General features: G+C 44.5%; 1 protein-coding gene across 4 annotated transcripts in view; it reads right to left on the bottom strand.

The window, feature by feature from the left end:
• Positions 1-1,288: 1,288 nt before the first annotated feature.
• Positions 1,289-18,708, bottom strand: part of pax7a (paired box 7a) — a 65,691-nt gene continuing 48,271 nt past the window's right edge. For all 4 annotated transcript variants that reach the window (XM_034688930.1, XM_034688937.1, XM_034688914.1 and 1 more), the window contains exons 6-9: positions 18,261-18,426; positions 17,644-17,837; positions 5,493-5,742; positions 1,289-4,054 (exon numbers count right to left, since the gene is read on the bottom strand). In XM_034688930.1, coding sequence (XP_034544821.1) covers positions 3,939-4,054; positions 5,493-5,742; positions 17,644-17,837; positions 18,261-18,426 — 726 coding nt within the window. In that variant the 3' untranslated portion in view covers positions 1,289-3,938. The remainder of the gene's footprint in view (positions 4,055-5,492; positions 5,743-17,643; positions 17,838-18,260; positions 18,427-18,708) is intronic.

Genomic DNA, 18,708 nt, shown 5'->3' with positions numbered 1-18,708 from the left:
AATAGAATTGGATGTTGCTGGGATTTGTGCTTGCCTTTAATTACTTTCATTTAATTGCAAATCAGCAGAAAAGTACCGGTTGTTATTTTGTGATATATGAAAGTTATTTTGTGTCTTTGCAAACACAAACAACTCTAAGTGTAGACATAAATGTTGTCTGCAGACACATCAGACATGTTTAAGATTTCTTTTACAACCCTTCAGGACTGAATGGACATAACTCTGGCGTGTATGAAATACCTCCAGCAGTGCTGACGTTGAAAAACTGAATGAGTCCGACTGTTCTAAAGGAGTAATATAAGACACAGCGGATGCTTCCACACCACACCAGTTAGTTCCCCCCATGCATTCACACCATACCACAGAGATTTGCAGACAACATTCCCCTGGACAGTGCTGCTGGTCAGATGGCAAAAAAAAATGAATGACTTCCTACAGCTGCAGAAAGACACGCTCTGAGTCTGCAAGTCTGAGTTTTAGGACGTCTGAGCTCTCATCACTCCCTAATCACATCAGCAGCTCTGGAACACTGACTGGTGGCCCTCTGGCTCCGCTAATGTGCCTGAACACACATGGAGGACACACACATGCATGCACAAGCAATATGCCCATACTTAGGTGTTGAAATTTATAATATGTGAATGGGAGCAATCACTAAATTGCACCAGGGCTGCAATCAAAATGTATTTTCTTATCTAACATTTTTAACTCTTACTTTGATAAATAGCAGGAAACACTGGAATATATTTATTTAATATCGAAGAGTTAATTGTAATGTCTTTAGATTTGAATTTTCAGTCCAACTGACACCCCAAGACTAAAGAATGTATATTTCACAATAACGTATAACAGTGGAGAGAAGCAAATTCTCACATTTGAGAAACTGAAGCCCAAGAAATGTTGTTTATTCTTTGTAGGAAATATCTTGAAAGTTCAATTTTATAACACAAATTTCTTGTTTAGATATTTTCTAAACACGCACGCACACGCACAGGCATGCACACGCACACGCACAGGCACGCGCAAGCACAAGCACAGGCACGCGCAAGCACACGCACAGGCATGCGCAAGCACACCCAAGCCCAAACACACACACACACACACACACACACACACACACACACACACACACACACACACACACACACACACACACACACACACACACACACACACACACACACACACACACACACACACCTTTAAAACCTGAAAACAAGGTTATATACTAAGAGAAATGTGCAAAAGAAGTCTGAGGATAAAGAATAAAAGAGGTCAAATGGCTGAATCAGTTTTGATCTTTAATTGATAACAGTTACGCCAGTGTTACAGTAAACACACCAACAGGCTGAAGGTAGTAAATACCAGTACAAGTTTCCCACTACTCTAATACTTCATACAGCAGAATAAATTATACCATGATAATATACACACATGCGGAACAGAAGAAGGAGGTAAAGCAAAGCACAGATGTCAGAAAGCAACTAAACAGGTTAAGGGTCAAACAGACAGGTAGGAAGAGGAGGGGGGTGGGGGGTAAAGGAGCTTTAAATATCCAAATGTTTATTGACGCAAGTGTTAGAAATGGGTTTGATACACTAAAGACGATTCTAAAATTCTTCCTTTTTAAAATATACACATGAGTGAGGCGTCAAAGCAGAGGGAGCAGTCTGCGAATCAGTGCGGAGTCAGCGTTGCCTTGACTTTTTCTCTCCTTGAGTCTTATTGGTCCAACAAATCGAACGTGACTCGAGTCAGTTTCCCAGAGCAGAGAGGACTTCTTCACCGGCTTCTTTGTCATCATCCTCTTTGTGCTTGTGAACTGCTGGTAGACTATTGTACCAAAGTCTCAAAGAGTCCTTGGTGGAGTCAAGTCTGGTCTTCACTTCTTTAATCAGTCTGTGAGATCAGGTGGCAGAAACACCCTCGAGATGCTCGCATGAGGACGCCTCTTTTAACCGCCTTTTTAAATATACAGTGGTCCTGTGTGGTCCATGGAGTTCATTTCCATTGAGCTCAGTTTGATCCTCTTTTTTTACAATTGGAACATTTTTAATGGAATTTTTATTTTACTAATTTATACAAATTCATTCTTACCTGGGCTTAAACCAGAAACAGAACTTTTGGTCAGAACAGGTAAACCAATTAAATACAATTAAAACAAAACTAACAAAAAAAAACAAGCCAGTTAAGGAAACTCAAATCACACATTTACTTCCACAGATCCCTTGCTTACCTACCACTCCACATAAGTTTTGTTTTAGTATAAAACATACTCTTTATAAACAAACAATACACAATCTGCTCCAGCTACTGTACAGGGTTCAAAGGCGACTGAGGACCAAATCCTGTCTGCGCACATCAGCATCACCACATGGATACCGATGTTAAAAAAAAAACAAAAAGAAAGAAAGAAGTCACGCACATCTCAAAGAATCAGCTGGTCCTGGATCGTGTCAATAGTCAGCTATGAGGGCTCCACAAATGTCTCATACGCCCTACTCTCTCTCTTCTTTTTCTACATTTCTGTGAGTTTTTAAATCGGTGGATTATAAACCAGAGCAGGGGCCAATCAGCCGTGTTACCTGTGCCCTTTCACATCTGACTGGATTAAATGATTTTCCACAGTGCATGTGAATGCCACAGCTTGTGTACTTCTTAATCTCATAACAGAGAGCTTTGGAATGCTTGTAGTTTATTTGTAGTCGGAGCATGTGGAATGTTTCGAGGAATGCTTGTTCAGTCCAAGACAGTGGAAACCAGCTGAAGGTGCATTTACAAAATGTGCTAATTAGGCTGTAAAAACAGAAATACTGCCTAATGATGGGAAGGGTCACTGTGAATTAGCTTTGAAATTATTTTTGTGTGATTTAATCTGCTTTCAAGTCACACAGGGTTTCCCAACAGATGGGATTTTGAGGGGGGAGGAGTCATCAGGGGGGGGATTGAGTTAGCCCTCCTTGGCAAGGTCCATATTTCTAAACAAAATACATTAATTTTCCCAATCCTGTTTTTGCAAACAATGCCCCCCCTCCCCACGGACCGCGGCTAAGGATGGGATGGAGGTTAGAAGGGGAAAGCTATTGGCGGCCAAAACGCTGCTTTAATTCCCTGCAGAATCCATCCAGCCAGACTTCCCACAGAGTGGCCAAGTTCTTTAGGAATGTCAAGACGAATATGAAAGTGGGAAGGTCAAACCGCTCACAAACATTAGAGCTCAGGGAACAGGCAGAGGAGCAGCAGCTTGGAAAACAATCATCCTCTCTTGTGAGACTGTGCCGACACGCAAAAAAAAAACAAAAAACATGCACACGCAACAGACACACACTCTCAGATCGTCTCATCCGCTCTGCGTTTTACACACCGACATCTAACAGGGAAAAAGAGATAGGAGTGGAATCAAAGAACAACATAAATCACATTAGCCATAATCATAGAACAGCAACAATAATCTTAACAATATCAAAAAGGAACAAGAAGAAGAGGCGTTCAAATGATATTGGCTTTGTTAACTACTATGAACAGCAAGGTCAAAGTACATGTTGATGGCTCTGGATGTGTGCTGGACTGCAGCCATGACAAAGAGGGAGTAGGGCCAAGGCGGCCGACGATCCCCGAGTGCTTCAGGGTCCTGTCTGGCCTTCCGAGGGAAACAAACCAGGGCTTGGGGCTGGGGATGGAGAACAGGAAGCAGGCAGAGATGCCGGAATATGAGAAAGACGGGTTTGCAGAGCCGCCTGGTGGCTGACAGTGGCGTGAAAAAGTTTGATTCAATTCCCAGAGGTGCCTTGTCACACCTACAAAGCGTCACTTTCTGCTGCGAGTCTGTGCGCTGATGTCATGGCCGGAGTTGGAGTCCAAACTTGATGGAGCATGGGAGAAGGTGGGTGCAGCAGGAGGGTGGTGCACGCTGGGTGTCTGTGTCCAAGGGAGTTGCTTCAGTATGCCTGTCCCGTCTCCACCTGTAGAAGCCCGAGCACGGCTGAGTGGTCCCCGAGTTTCATCCTCCTCTGGGTGGACAAGCTGACGTTCTTCGCCAGGTAGTCAACAGCAGCTAGAGTAAAACAGAAACACAGAGAAAACACACACACATCAGACAGGTGGTTGAATCCTGACACACATGTTCTATTCAGTCTCATTTCACTCCTCTGATTAAGGCTGAAATAAGTTGTGGCAGAAGCGAGTGAGTCAAATAAAAAACAATTCATGCAGAGAGAGTGAAAGATAAAAACCCCTCCCATGTCCCCTTGTCTGAGGTTGGCACGCTGCTGGCACCGAGCATGTGCATCCTGCTAAAAGTCTCAGCGCTGTCACTCACACGGCTCCCCGTGTGTGTTCTGTGTGCCAGTCTTCATTACACTTGGCATCTCTGATTTCATGCCCTCCACACTCCACATGGCCGATCATTTTCATCGTCAGACAGCAGCTCTCTCCTCTCTCCTCCATTCATTACCCATCCACTGTGCTCAATCACCATCTTAATTAACCTCACATCAGCTCACATCCGCGCTGCCATCACTTTCCTCACTGCTGCCACTGACAACAACACTGCTGCGCACACACAGAACAGGACGGGATCTGCACGTGCATTCATGCACAACCCAAACACATTATAAAAAATAATAAAGAGATGCTTCACAATTCACCAGATCACAACTTAAAGCTGCACATAAATACAAACAAACGTTAGCTATCCGACGCTAGCTAGCTTGTCAGGGAAGTGTGCTTCATTTTACCTCGTATGAATGGCTGTGACAGCATCAGTCAATTATGCTAATCTAATAAAGCAAACTCTTTCCTGCCCCGAGGCTGTGTGTGTATGTGTGTTGGTGATGGAGAACAGAGGAAAGAAGGGAGAGAGAGTGAGGTGGGCAAGAGGACACTGTGGCCCCTGAGGGTGTGCCGTTACTTTGAAGTGGCCCTCTCCTCTTTCCCATCCAAGTGGAGTGGGGTGTGACTAAGGCAGCTCTCGAGGAGGATGGAGCTGGTGTTAGTGGTGGTGTGGTGTTGGAGGGGAGTAGTGGGGGAGTAATGGGGGGGGGGGGGGGGGGGGTCTTTATCAAGAGCACGTGTCTGCCTCCACCGACCAGGGTGCAAAGGTCAGGAGGCTCTCCTGACTGGGAGTTGGGCATCACTTGAAAAGGCTTTTTAAAATCAGCACAGCTAAGGAGGAGGGTGTTAAAGAATAAACTGCTGTTGTTTGGACTCATAAAGAGACAAAAAGATCTTGGATATGCAAGAGTTGATCTAATACTGAATAATAGTACCAGCCTCAGGAAATGTGGTGTCAGATATTACAAGTTTTCCAGTCAGTTATTAGTATGTATTTTTTAACTGCACTGGTTTCAGAGTGATGCTCAGTATCGGCCAACTCTCAAGTCTAGGTACCAGGTAAGAAAAATGTTTTTTCAGCATCCCTAATCTATGTAAAACCCCAAGTTAAACACATGCATGCAGCGTAACTGTAACAGTAAATGCAGGGTTTCACTCACTCTGTCCATACTGGCTGTACTGGTAGCCCGCAGTCACAGGGTCCACACTGTAGCTGGTGGCGCTGTAGGTGGGGGGGCAGTAGGACTGGGAGGAGGCCAGGCTGTCCACACTCTTGATGGTGTCGGAGCGCTGGCTGCAGCTGGCCGAGATGGGGTTGGAGCTCTCCAGGCTGCCGTGCAGGGGGGAAATGGAGAAGTCGTGCTGGGCCTGGGAGGGCACGGCGCTTGGGTTGCTCAGGATACTCATCACCTGCAGGGGAAAAGGGGGGAAACGGAGGATGTTAGAAATTTGGAAAATTGAGGATCAAAGCATTGACAGAGTTGAGGGAAAGTACTTTTTTCCTGCAAATATAGAGCCATCCCAGCTCTTCACGGTAAAGATGCCAATAGAAATATGCTATTTGAACTTTGAAATAGGGAATGGGAAAACTTCCCCCATCTTTTTTTTTTTAAAGAGCAAGGGGAAGGATACAAGGAGGGTGATGAGGTTAGAAAAAGGAGAAAGGGAACAAGGGAGACTGTTTCCATTAGCTGGCGCTGCCAGTAAGTGTTCTGCTGTGGGACAGAAGGGTCCCAGGGTGATAATAGACCCACCATCCGTGCCAGACAGCCCCTGTCCTGGAGCCTGAGGCCTGAGCCCGAGCCTACAGCACAACAAGCACCAAGGGAGTCCCTAATCCCTCGCCCCTAGCCTACCCATCTCATGAATAGTAATGGAGTTGGAACTGGTAAATGATCCCCTCAGATCCCCACACAAAGTAGGCTCCACAAACCTCACTGAGGGGCCCGCTGATACTGCAGGTTGAGGCTGGCCTGAATATCACAGTGTGTATATTATTCATAGTGCATAAAAGCTTCCAATTCAATATTCTAGATTAATGTAATAGCATGTGACACTCGTCAGAAGAAGGTCTCAAATATGTTAAAATGGAAGAGATTACCTCCAGTGCTGCTCCAGTCTGAAGCGCAGCGGCCCAGAACACTGTGAAAAATGTTGTTTTCTTATGCTTCGAGTTTCTTTAAGTGAAAAAGGAAAGTGGAGTGTGTGTGTGTGCATTTGTGTGGGAGGGGGTGGTAAAAAAAAGGGAATTGTCCCATACATGCTTCCCCCCTATAGCAGGGCCAGCTTCCCTTCAACATCAGGTTCATGTTGAGTTTTGCTATGCTGCACTGCCCTTTGGCCCCTCGGCTGCTAAACCAATTAGCCCATCATGGAGGTGGTTACACAGGGGTGATATACATGCACACATATGCATGCATGCATGCACACACACATGTGCTGCAAACACAGAGGCAGACAAACAGTCTACAAATGATGCACCAAGCCTGGAATACCCCAAGGAGGGAAAACTCACAGTTTTCTGTAAATTAATCATATCTTTAGAAAGACGGCCTCCCAGGAAATATGAAGCACTTGCAGCACATCAGAAACATAACGGCTGCTTAGTCATTTCCACATGTTAATTCTATCAGTATGGAAACCCCCACCCTGCCCCGTCCCTTCCACATCTGCGGACAAAGCATGTGACATGTATCCATAAGAGGGGAGATTCATGGCTCTCTGCATGCCGGACACATGTGATGCTCGCTCACATATGGAGCCAAGAGGAGGATGAGGATGAGAGGAGAATATGTTCTGATGGTGTGTGATGGCTGAAAGTGAAGAAGAAGAAGAAAGGGGGAGGGGGAGGGGGGTATGCCTTGTTAAGTGTCCTGAGAGACAGCTGGAGGGCATGAGTCCAATTTAGTCATTGGTTAATTGAACCTTGATTACATCGCTTCCTTATGAAGAAGAATAGCTAACAATCAGGGCCGAGTATTATTCATGCTCATAAAAGTTCTTCAAAAGAAAATGACTGCTTATCGTTGACATTGGAGCAGCTTTGCTATTTCAAGGAAGAAGAATGGGTCGGCCACAATTAGAGTCGAGCAAGTGTTGTTATGTGAGGACATCGCTCCACTTCAGTCCTCATTTCTAAAGACGATAATGTTGCAATGTGGTTTGGGTTTGGCTTGAGGGAAGAAGGTAAGCTCTGCTGGAGTGGTCAGGTTCTTATCAGGCATCTCTATCCAAGAAAAAAAATCAATGCTGCTTTACTAATGTCACCTCAAGCCAATAGAAGTACAAGTCAACAAAACTACTGTCATGTTTGGCTGTTTTGGGGCTCTTGAGCACATATGCAGAATTGTTACTTCCAAGCACATAAGGATTTTAAGTTTCCACAGTTTGAAGTTTATGACACAATTTTGCAACTTTGATGACCCTGTAAAGTTCTCTGACTTCAGACAAAAGGTTAGGAGACACGTCTACATGCAGCAACGTTTGTTGCTGTATGCTTTTGTGCGTTTCTATCAATGTATGCCGTGTCAAACAACATGTATGCATCAACTCTCATACAAAATGTGTATAGATTTGGTGTATCCAAATTCTTGCATCTTCGAATGATGAGGTTTTTTAAAGACATTTTTAACATTAGCATGTCTTGATCAACATAGACTGCATCAGGACTTAAACTGACAAGCTTCTGGCAATGCAATATTTGCTGGAGTTTCACTGGATGGGGTCGAATACATCAGGATTTCAAGCTTAAACGCCATGGAGGTGCATCAAAACCGACTCATGAACTTCAAATTAGTTTAGAATTTAAGAGCTGAAAGAAAAACACTCTTTACAACCACATTAGTTTTCCTAACACACTCCCTCCTCTTTTGCAGAGAAGACTTCACTCCTTCCCTTCCTTCCCTCTCCCCCTCCTCCCTCCCTCTCTCCCTCTCCTTGCACACAGCGTCCTCAGCAGCCCGGAGTTCGTTTGTTATTCAACGTTGTGTGAGTGCTGGTTTGGGAGATAATGTGAGCCAGGACCTAGTTTAAAGGACAATGCTCCAGGGCGTTCCCTGCCTCCCTCACCCCCCTCCTCCTTCCTTCTCCCCCCTCAGCCCTCTCCTTCTCCTTTTTCTCCTCTCTCTCTCTCTCTCTCTCTCTCTCTCTCTCTCTCTCTCTCTCTACAGATAGATTACTTTATAAATAATAATAAAAAAGTAATTAATTCTCTCAACTTCTGAGCCCTCCAGCCTGTGGCGAAGTGAATGGGGAAGTGCAAATTGATACAATGTGCATCCTTTCAGATAAATAAATAGCGCACTTGAGACACAAAAAGAGGGCCTTTCATACCTCCCTAATTTCTTCAACAGTCAAATTAGATTTTTTTTTGTCTGCGGGAATGTTTGACGAGATGTTCTTTGTTGGGTTTCTTTTCCAGAATAAAACAATGTGACAGAGCTTAAAGACAGAGTGAGAGAAACAGAAGAAAACAAACACAAAAGGACGAGGGGAAAGAGAGGGAAGAAATAAAGTGCAGATGTGCTAAAAAGACTCTTTTTTTTTAGAGACACTGGGTCCATACTCCATGGTTTGAAAGGACAAAGAGCCACAGATTTCGCCAAACATTTGTTTGAGAACTTTAAGTTTTGTTGCACTTTAAATTTAACAATGAACAACTAAAATCTGTGGCTTTTATATATTTATCATAGTTAGCAGTACTGATGTAAAAGTCATGTTTCAATGAATTTTTTGCAAAAACGTTTGGTACTCTATCCATTCTGTGGCATATTTAAATGCTAGCTGTTTGCATATTTAAAGTTGGCAGTATTAAGGTGATTTTGTTAACTATTTAAGAGAATATTGTTTAAATATGGAACTCCCATGATGTCATACCAACCCAGAGTCTTGAAAGTAGTTTACTTTAAGAGCAGACTAAATATTAAATAAGGACTTATTTTCACCTGACAATTTAGAACTAATACAAATTTTGAAGAAAGACTCTCCTAAATGTTAAATGTTGTTTGATAATGAAATCTGTGACATATTTGTTGTATTTTAGTATGCAGTATGGACCAAAAGTGCCTCAAATCTGTTAATGGTCACTGTCTAAACACCTAACAATTATCAGCAGGCAAACCACAACTGCGTGTGACTAAAACAACAGAAAGTCACACATGCAAAGAGAGGAAATAAAGTGGTGTAAATATGATCGCCTATAGAGCGAGGGCGAGGGGGCAGAGGAGAAAGTGATCCACAGTGAGCGAGGGGAAAGTGGCGGCTTTGGGAAGTACAAAGACTCCTGTAGGACTGTGCTGGCCTGAGGGCGAGCCTGCCTGGAGAGCTGATAGGAGCCCCTTCTGTTCCATCCCCGGCGCCAGCGCCAGCACACCCTGCTCCACAAATACTCTTAATCTGCGCTGGACTGGATTAGTTCCTCTGTCACCGATAGCTCCCTGTTCAGCCCGAATCAAAATGCCCCCGAGATGTACCTTTAAGTTAGGCAGAGGTCAGAGGGGCAGACGGGGAAAAATGAGCACTCCAAATGTCTGTAAGTTATCTAAGTGCTGCAGAATAGCATCTTGCACCTTAGCAGATGAGCCGGGCTGATACAGGCTGCAGCAGAGAGTGATTAGTGATCCACAGTGATGACACTGACTTTCAGATCAATATTTGAAGGCCAGTCCTGAGGGTGTGATTACAGGAAGAGAATAGTGTTTAAATCTGTGACCCCTGAGTCACACGGACACAGAGTCTGGAAAGTGTCTGACATTGAGAACTGTTAAAATATTAAATAAAGACTTTCTGTATGAAGGTATTAATATAAATGCCAAATATGCAGATATTTTATTTTCAAACTTGGCTAAGTTTGACCTTAATTATCTACTCCTTTATACCACTTTTAAAATCTACATCAAATTACCCCAAAAACCTGAAACTAAACAACCATAAAATAAGTAAATAACAAATGAAAATATCAGGGACCCCCCACCCACACCTCAAGTCAGCCGACTCCTGCTCCCCCCCCTGTTCCTCCCTTCCCCCTACCCTCACATGAGAGTGCCGGCCCAGCGGGCAGTAAGGCCCCTCATCTGAGCAGACAAAATGACTATTTAAAAATAACAGTGATTGCATAAATTGAATTAAAGCGTTTTGGTCACGGGTGGAGGTGGTGCGCGGGGTGGCGTGGGGGCCGTAGCAGCGGCAGCAGCAGCAGCAGACGGCCAGGGACGGTGGCAGGCAGCAGATGACGGGCTCTGGCCTGCATGCCACTGCGTTAATTGGCCGCGGCACATTAATAAAAAGTGAAAAGTGTCTTCCACAGAGCGCCACGGGATGAAGAGACAGAGGCAGAATGAGAGGTAGGGAATAAGGAGGAGGGGGGGGGCTCTGGAGGGGGAGAAATAGGCCTTTGAAGAATGTGGTGGATATGGGGGGTTTGGGTGGGTGCGCTAATTGTGTTCAATTAATGGGCTGATTGGCACTGACAGAATCTGGGCATTGACAAGTCAGGCACAGATGAGGACGATTAGTGGGCACTGGAACAAGCTGTCACTCCTCACAACATGTTAGCCACCCTGTGTCTGTGTCTGTTCTCAGTGGGCTCAATATTCCTGCACAAAGGAGGCTAAAACCTGCAGAAAGTCTTCAAAATTATATTCATTTGATGTTTTATTCAATGTTTCTTACTCCCTCTTTGTACATTTCATTAAACAACCCCTATAAGATTGCTGTGGCTTATGGCAGTCCTAAGTGTTCAAGAGAGCACAGCTGCTCAAGCAAGACAGCCCCCCCCCCCCCCCAAACCCCCCACTCCTAAACGTCCCTCAGTAAAAGCTATAAACTCGGCCCGCACTAACCAGAGGTTAATATGCCGTCTATTGGACTGCAATTGGAGAACGTGTGGGGAGCAATCCTCTATTCTCTGCTAGTGATATGCTTGAGTAACTATGGGATGGATTCAGCCACTGGGAACAAGAGAGGCCCCTTCAAGGCCCAGGCGCACACACACACTCATGCACAAATACGCGCACACACAGACTCCAGCTCTCCGCACCTTGCACCGACGCCTCTTCTAAATTAAACGGCAGATTTTCTGATTCCAGGAGAGTGGTTTCAGCAAGGCAGGGCCTATGTGTGTGTGCGTTAGTGTGTGTGTGTGTGCAAAGGGACAGGCTCCAGGAGGAAAGCGAGGCGGATCGAGGGAGGGAAGGAGAAGAAAAAGAGGGAGGAAGAAGACGAAGAAAAGGGAGAGGAGGGGGAGAGTGGGGGATGTTTGCTAAAAACAGCAGGGGCCAGGTCTAGTGAAAAATGTCAGGTCAAATTGTTCTTGACAGTGTTAATATCTGCACCTCATAGCCATAATTACATGTAAATAAATAGTGAAATAGCTCTCAGCTGGAGACTGAGAGGGGAAGAGCTGCTGCAGGAGACGACCAGCTGAGGACCTGAACACCTCCCAGATTCTCATCTGATTGTGAGGAGGAAGAGCGGGAGAGAGAAAGAGACACATGCAGTGAAGACTGCTGGAAAAAGACAATATTGTTTTTAAAGAAGGCTAAAAAAAACCTGAGTGCTAAATCAGCTTTGCAAAGGGGGTCACAAGCAGGAGTTAAAAAAAGGACTAGAAATGTAGTGGAGGACATACAGAGAGAGACAGAAGGAAAAAGAGGGACAGAGTGAGCGAACGTGGGTGAGAGAAAGAGTCAGAGAGAGTATTAATCACAGCGATGCACCTGTCAGAGTGGCATCTGGAACTAAGAGGAACCACATGCAGCTCGACAACATCCCCAGACCTCCAGCTAGTAGGACAGGTTCACAGTGAACCAGCACTCCTTCTTCTTCTATTTCTTCTTCTTCTTCCCCTCTGGCTGTCCTATAACCCCCCTGCACTCTGACCTCTGACCCCAGAAGAAGAAGAAGAAGAAGAAGAAGAAGAAGAAGAGAAGAGAAGGGTCACCCAGCATTTTCCTGACCCACTCTTCACCTGCACACTCACAGGATGAATTTAACTACTATTGTTATTTTAATACAAGTCACCTTCAAATTGAGTGTGTATGAGGCGGGGAATCTCCACGGATGAGCATGTGACACACTGTGTGTCTGTGTGTGTAATAGGTTATTTTAGATAGGATCGATGTCTGCGCCTATACTTTAATAAAGGCACCTCCACTCTCCACCTTATAGGCATTTCAACTGCGTGGGACACACAGCATGAGAATCAGTCGCAGTCATTTTCCCTCCTTAAATCCCCATCTTCTAGGATTTACTGAAATTCATATTGGCTGCCTCTGCAAGATAAATGTAAATCACATTCCCTTATATTTACTATTTATCAGGATGCAGCAGCTCACTTTCAGCAGGAAATATCTCTAACCCGCACACAAACACCCTTGCATTTAAATAGCATTTTTATTGTCCGCCGTAGCCTTTCATCTGGGCGTAGGGAAGAAGAGCTGCCTCTCCAGGGGAGAGAGTTGGAGCACTAGAGGAAGGTGGGGAGAGATGAGGGAGAGAGAAAGAGAGAGAGAGAGAGAGAGAGAGAGAAAGAGAGAGCAAAGCGCGATTGGCAAGGCATCATGGGATGACAAAAAGCCAAATGGAGGGAAGCAAGGTTGGTAGGTGAAAAATAGATTATGAATGCATAAAGCGCCGACCAAAAATATTTTGGAATGGAAAAGAAAATGGCTTCAGTGGGGGGGCTCAGGAGACGAAGGAAAAAAAAAGGATGGAGGGAGCAACAAATGGCTCAGGTATACAGGCGGTTATAAGCCGCAGCACTGTCTTAGCTGCTCGCAAAAAAAGGCCAAATTTAAAGCTGCAGCTACAACCTTTATGGGCTCTATGAGTCTGGTGCTTTATGAATCTTTGAGTTAGCATGAAGTAAAACATGCTTCAGTTTTTGTTACACCTCATGAAGCTGCAGCGTAGTAAACCAAGATATATCATTTTGTATAGGGCTAACGCAACACAACAGAGGTAATGTTTGCAGACAGAAATGCTCAAATACAAATGTTTCCAGTTTCAGATCCTTAGACATGAGTATCGGACAATACAAAACGCCACTATGATATAAGTGGGACAAAGAAAAATGCATTAAATTGATGGAAACAGATATTCTGCTACATTACGCTCTCTGCTAGCACCACACTGCTGTTGTCTGTTATTGTTTCACAGAAATTGCTGTTGAGTTTTTGTGGTTAATACATTAAGGTGCAGCATCACTGCATTTATTTCTACTGGCTTGTATCAACTCTGCGTTTTGTGCATACTCAAAAGGCTGACTCCAACCCTGGTATGGGAATCAGAACGACTCTTTTTGCAGAGGTACATTTCTGGTGTCACAGCCGCAGAATCTTTCCTCAGAGTTCAAAAGTGTTGCAAAAACAACAGCAAACATTAATAATCTGTGCAGAAACAGTATAGCCAGTGGATATGATTTACAGTCCCTGGATTTTCTTGGCAGCTGCCGACAGCAGGTCCCTTTTTTCTGAAAGCCTCTTACATCTTTTTTTATACTTGCCAAATTGAAACAGTATTTGTTTTAATGGGAGTTCTAATTAACCAGTATGTATTCCCCCTCTTGCTCTGCGAGTGGCGGAGCTGTGAATGCAGGCTATGTGCTCATCCCCTTTGATTTGTTGTCAGTGGAGTCTGCCAGCTGACACAGTGCCCGGTGAGAGGCTTAATGCCCAAGTTTTAATAATGTGGGGGACTACACGAATCTCCCCCTCTCATTGGTATTCAGGTGCAGGATGTCTTGTTAGAAGTCAGGGAGGGAGGCGGAATGAAGCCAGAGCTCCAGATTGTTCCGTACATTTTCCCCTCTCCATTTTTTTTTTTTTTTTTTGGCAACGGCAGAGCTTGCTTCTTAAAAATAATTCATCCCGTTTTTAAAAGAAGCGTCTGCACGAGCTAATGGAAGAGCAGCAGCACAGTTTGGAGTCTCCCCTGGCTTATCTCTGTCAGACAGTTGTGGGGAGTCGCTGGTGAGCGTGGTGTCAGCGTGCGTGGTGCGGTGCAGCGCCGCGCGGGTAGGCAGGCCTGGGGACACAGATCAAAGGGAGGCAGGGGTGAGAGCCGCTCTGCCTCTGATCCCGTGTACGTGTGTGTGTGTATGTGTGGAGGCCCGGCCCACTCACACAGCCCAAAGGCCCTCCTCAGATACACACACACACATCCTTGTCATTCCAAAACACACAACACTTTTATAAAACTGCAAAACAGAAAAAAAAAGTTCCTTATAAAACTTTGTTGACCTCCTTCATCAAAACAGCAATAAAATCCTCTCTGTCCACACTATCAGATCTCCTCATCACACTGTCAACGTCATACAACAGAGCATTTCTTACTTTCACCCTGCTAAAGAACTCTGTGTCTCTTTTCTAACCCCTGATGTCATTATTTCTAGAAATTTCTCTGTGGAGTGAAACCTAAACTCTGCAGCTGAGCTCCTCTTTGCATGGCTTCTTTTTCCTCTTCCCTTCAGTGCAGTTGTTTTCTTTCTTCTCCCAGCAGGTGTCCCTGTCATGCAATAATGAGGAATTCAGCCCAAATGTCTCCCTACAAATGTACAGCTTAAAAAAAAATCATTTGGAAAGTGCCTAAATGCCTATCAAGAGTTTTGTTCTCAGTGAAAATATACAAATATTCAAAGTGAGGACTGTCAAAAGTCAGTACAGCTGAATTGAAGACAATGTAAAGGCCATTAAGAAGGTCCAAAAGGCTTATTTCAAAGACCATAATAAAAAAAACAGACCTAAGCTTAAATCTTCAGGTAAGAAATCCCAGCATTCCTGTTTCTGTGCCCTTGCTTTTCCCTCTTTCCAACACCTGCTGTGCCTCTAAATGAAACAAGACCAACAACAAAACACACTTCTGGTTTCATACCTTTTGCCCAGCCATGCACAGCGTCACTCTCACCACCCCTAATACACACTGCCTCCCTCACCCAGCCCCACACGCTGCATCTCCCTCACTGACAGCCACCAGTTTGAGTGCGGATGGCTTTTCCAGCGGCCTGTAATGGGAAAATGTGCGCTGTCGGGATAGGTTATGGGATTGGGATGGACGCGAGCTCCTGTCGGGATCGCTGAACGCTGCAGGATTCCATTACAGACTTGGCATCTCGCCACCGCAGCCCATTTACTGGGAATCAGAGAATTTTTTGTCAATCTTTACAGCGACAGCTAGGCCATCAATGCCAGACACTTGGAGGAATAGCTTGCACATACCAATGCACAAGCATATCTGCTGCAAACAGATGCTGTCTCTCACTTACAATATCAAATTCTCATTTCCATCCTGATAGAAAGCTTCTTTGTGGTGCTGTTTTTTTCAGAACAGGGAGGGGATACCAAGAGAGTATGAAAAATATACTGCTGATCGTTTTCCAAACATGAGACTGATTTTCTGTGCAGTTGAAATTTGGTTAAATGCAAATTGGAGAGGGTTAACTTGGTGTTTATAGCTTGTTTTCTGTGTTTGTGCAGAGAGAGAGAGAGAGAGAGAGAGAGAGAGAGAGAGAGAGAGAGAGAGAGAGAGAGAGAGAGAGAGAGGGAGAGGGGGAGAGGGGGAGAGATGGAGGCTGCCCGGCCCAGCAGGGGGCTGCACCACAGAGTGAACTCTGATTCTGCTGTCAGTGGGAACATTCATCTCCATGCTGAGAGACTGATAGGAATGCCACACAGCATTCTGCATGCATTCAATACATTTCAATTCTGTGCAGTGCAAACATGGTGTGACACATCTAAACAGCCACACCACATGCACACACCCCTCAGAAAAAAAGACACACATTTTAAGTTCTGAATTTAAACAAAAATAATATTTCAGGTGGGTTATTTTAAAAAACACTTTAATCAAACCCACTTGATGGAGTAATTGAAAAGGGGAAATCCATGCTGTACAGTTGCCCAAAGGCTCTGTCCTAATCCTCACTATGACAGGAAATGTTTAATATCCCAACACATTCTTGAATGCCAGAGCAGAGAGGGAGAGAAAGCGACCGAGCACCCCATGCCAGTATTAGAGAGAGCCATTAATGAAAAAAAAAAAAAAGCGTCTCCATGTTCCTGGTGTTTTTCTGCAGGTTTGCAGTGAGAGCATTAGCAGTTAAAGCCCCTGTGCCACGATTAACAATCAAACACGCTGTGAGCCTCCATGTTATCCTCCGTCGCTGCAGCAGGAGAGAAAATCTCTTTTTTGTCACAAAATCCTTAATTCTTTCTTCTCCGAAGAAAGAGGGTAATACCAAGAATGTTTCCAATCTGCTTTGAGAAATATTTGAAGGAGAAGAAAAAAAAAACTCCCAATAAAACACGTGTGAACGACGGGGTAATTGTGGACAAATGCAGCATTGAAATTCATTTTCAACTCTTTACACACCATTTCAATCTTATTTTCTGCCTGTTAACCACATCTTGTTGGTGAGGGTGGGCAAGACTGGCCAGTATTGATGGGTAATTGTGTATAATTTGGTCCGTACACACGATTTGCATCAATACAAATCATTTTTCATTCTGTGCTACTTAAGGCTCAACCCTTAGCATACAGCCGCGTTTAAACGCTCATTAATGGAGGTGTCCAACATGCAAAATCCTGCAGTTTTTTTTTATACAAAGAGGAGGCCAAAAATCCCACACATACTGTATCAGACATTAAGAGGGCACACATGAATAACAGCAGAGGAGATGTTTTAGATTCATACTGACATTTGGAGGCCCAGAGAGCTAAGAAACCTGGGTAATGTTGTTCTTTATCATGACAGGACAGGCAGCATAAAAACCTTACATGTAAAAATCACATCACCGCTGTGTGAACTGCCTAGAAATCATGCAGTAAAGCAATGAAAAGAAAAAAAATCACACATAGCACCACAGTCTTCCAGCTGCAGACAATTACGTGAAGAAGATTATGGGTCTACATTTATAAGCTTTGGCTAATTATTTCATCTGCATGTGTTCTGCAGGATTTAGATGTCCCAGGAAAGTCGGGAAAAACGGCTGTTTGGAGCAGCTCGAGTACTTGCGGTGCTATCAAGATGAATTTTAATTTGTTGATGTTAATCCAATTGTTTTACAAATGTAGCAATTTGGAGTAGCTAAAATAAATCCAGGGGCTTTGGAAGGCGAACATAAAAGCCCACACTGCTGGTTAGTTTGCTGAACATGCTGTTTCTGGATTTTAATTTCCAGTCAATTACAATTACATGTGAGAGAAGAAGAAGAAGGAGGAGGAGGGGGTAGACTGAGGAAAGTGAACACCACTTCTATATGGGAAGCATTGTTTATACTCTTCCAGATGTATTGAGGTGAAATGTGTGAGTCTGACCTGTGGGGAGAGCCCATTGCCGACGGAGTTCATGTGGTTGCCGGAGGCCGAGGGGCTCATGAAGGTGTCGGAGTAGCTGGAGAAGCTGTGTCGGTTGGATGAGAGGCCGTAAGCGGAGCTGCCATCGGCGCCCAGACCTCCCTGGTGCATGGAGGATGGAGGCAGGGGCTGGGGTCTATGCAATGTGCTACCCTCTGACACCACAAACAGAGCACAGGTAAGAGAGAATGAAGGACAAAGTGCATCAAAATACTGAGCAAGAGCAGCTTCAAAGTTAATCCCCCTATAGGTCATAAGTCATACATTAAGTGTTCTTCTTTAAAAAAAGCCTCTTTATACATTAAAGGAGCTGCAAAGGATAGAAGTTAAACAAGAAAATGAGTGCCTGCATGTTTCTATTCCACTCTAACAAAGACGGGATTGTAAACATAATGCTGTTTTCTTTTTATATGATGCACATGCTTCATATATATTAATAATACTATTAAAAAGAACATAAAGCATGCCTAACATACAACAAATGAAAACGGCTAATGAAATCTGCATCAAAATTAGATTAAATTCACAGAGTAAAGGGCAAATTATAACATCGGGTGGACATATTTAGGAGTCTTTACCCTGTGATAGCGTGGCGCCGGGGTAGCTTGTGTCTTGTAGCTGGTATGTAGGTAAAGTGGGCATCCCTGTGGGCGGGAACCCTCCAGGAAGCAGGTGGTTGAAGGCAGCGAGCTGATTGGCTCCGGCTTGTTTGCGCCACCGAGCTCGCCTGTTGCTAAACCACACCTGAGGAAGAGAAAGAGTTCAGATCATCTGTTAAATTCTGGACTTGTTCGCTCTGCTAGCTCTCCCCGCCTGTGATTGATGTCCCAGTTAGCATGAGTTGTGTTACTGGTGGTGTTTAAGGGCCTGTGGTCCCCGTGGGAACTGCCATAGAGGCTCAGTGGTCCGTCCCTGTTGTTCTTAAGGGTCTGAAGCTGTGATCTGTGTAAACAGGCTGCCCTAAGCCCCCTTCAGAGGGAAGAAGCCACTTAAAGGTCAGACATGGGCCACTAGCCTCCACATCAC

The sequence above is a fragment of the Notolabrus celidotus genome, chromosome 1, assembly GCF_009762535.1.
Source record: "Notolabrus celidotus isolate fNotCel1 chromosome 1, fNotCel1.pri, whole genome shotgun sequence".
Lineage (NCBI taxonomy): Eukaryota > Metazoa > Chordata > Actinopteri > Labriformes > Labridae > Notolabrus > Notolabrus celidotus.
This window is presented reverse-complemented; position numbering and strand designations above follow the sequence as displayed.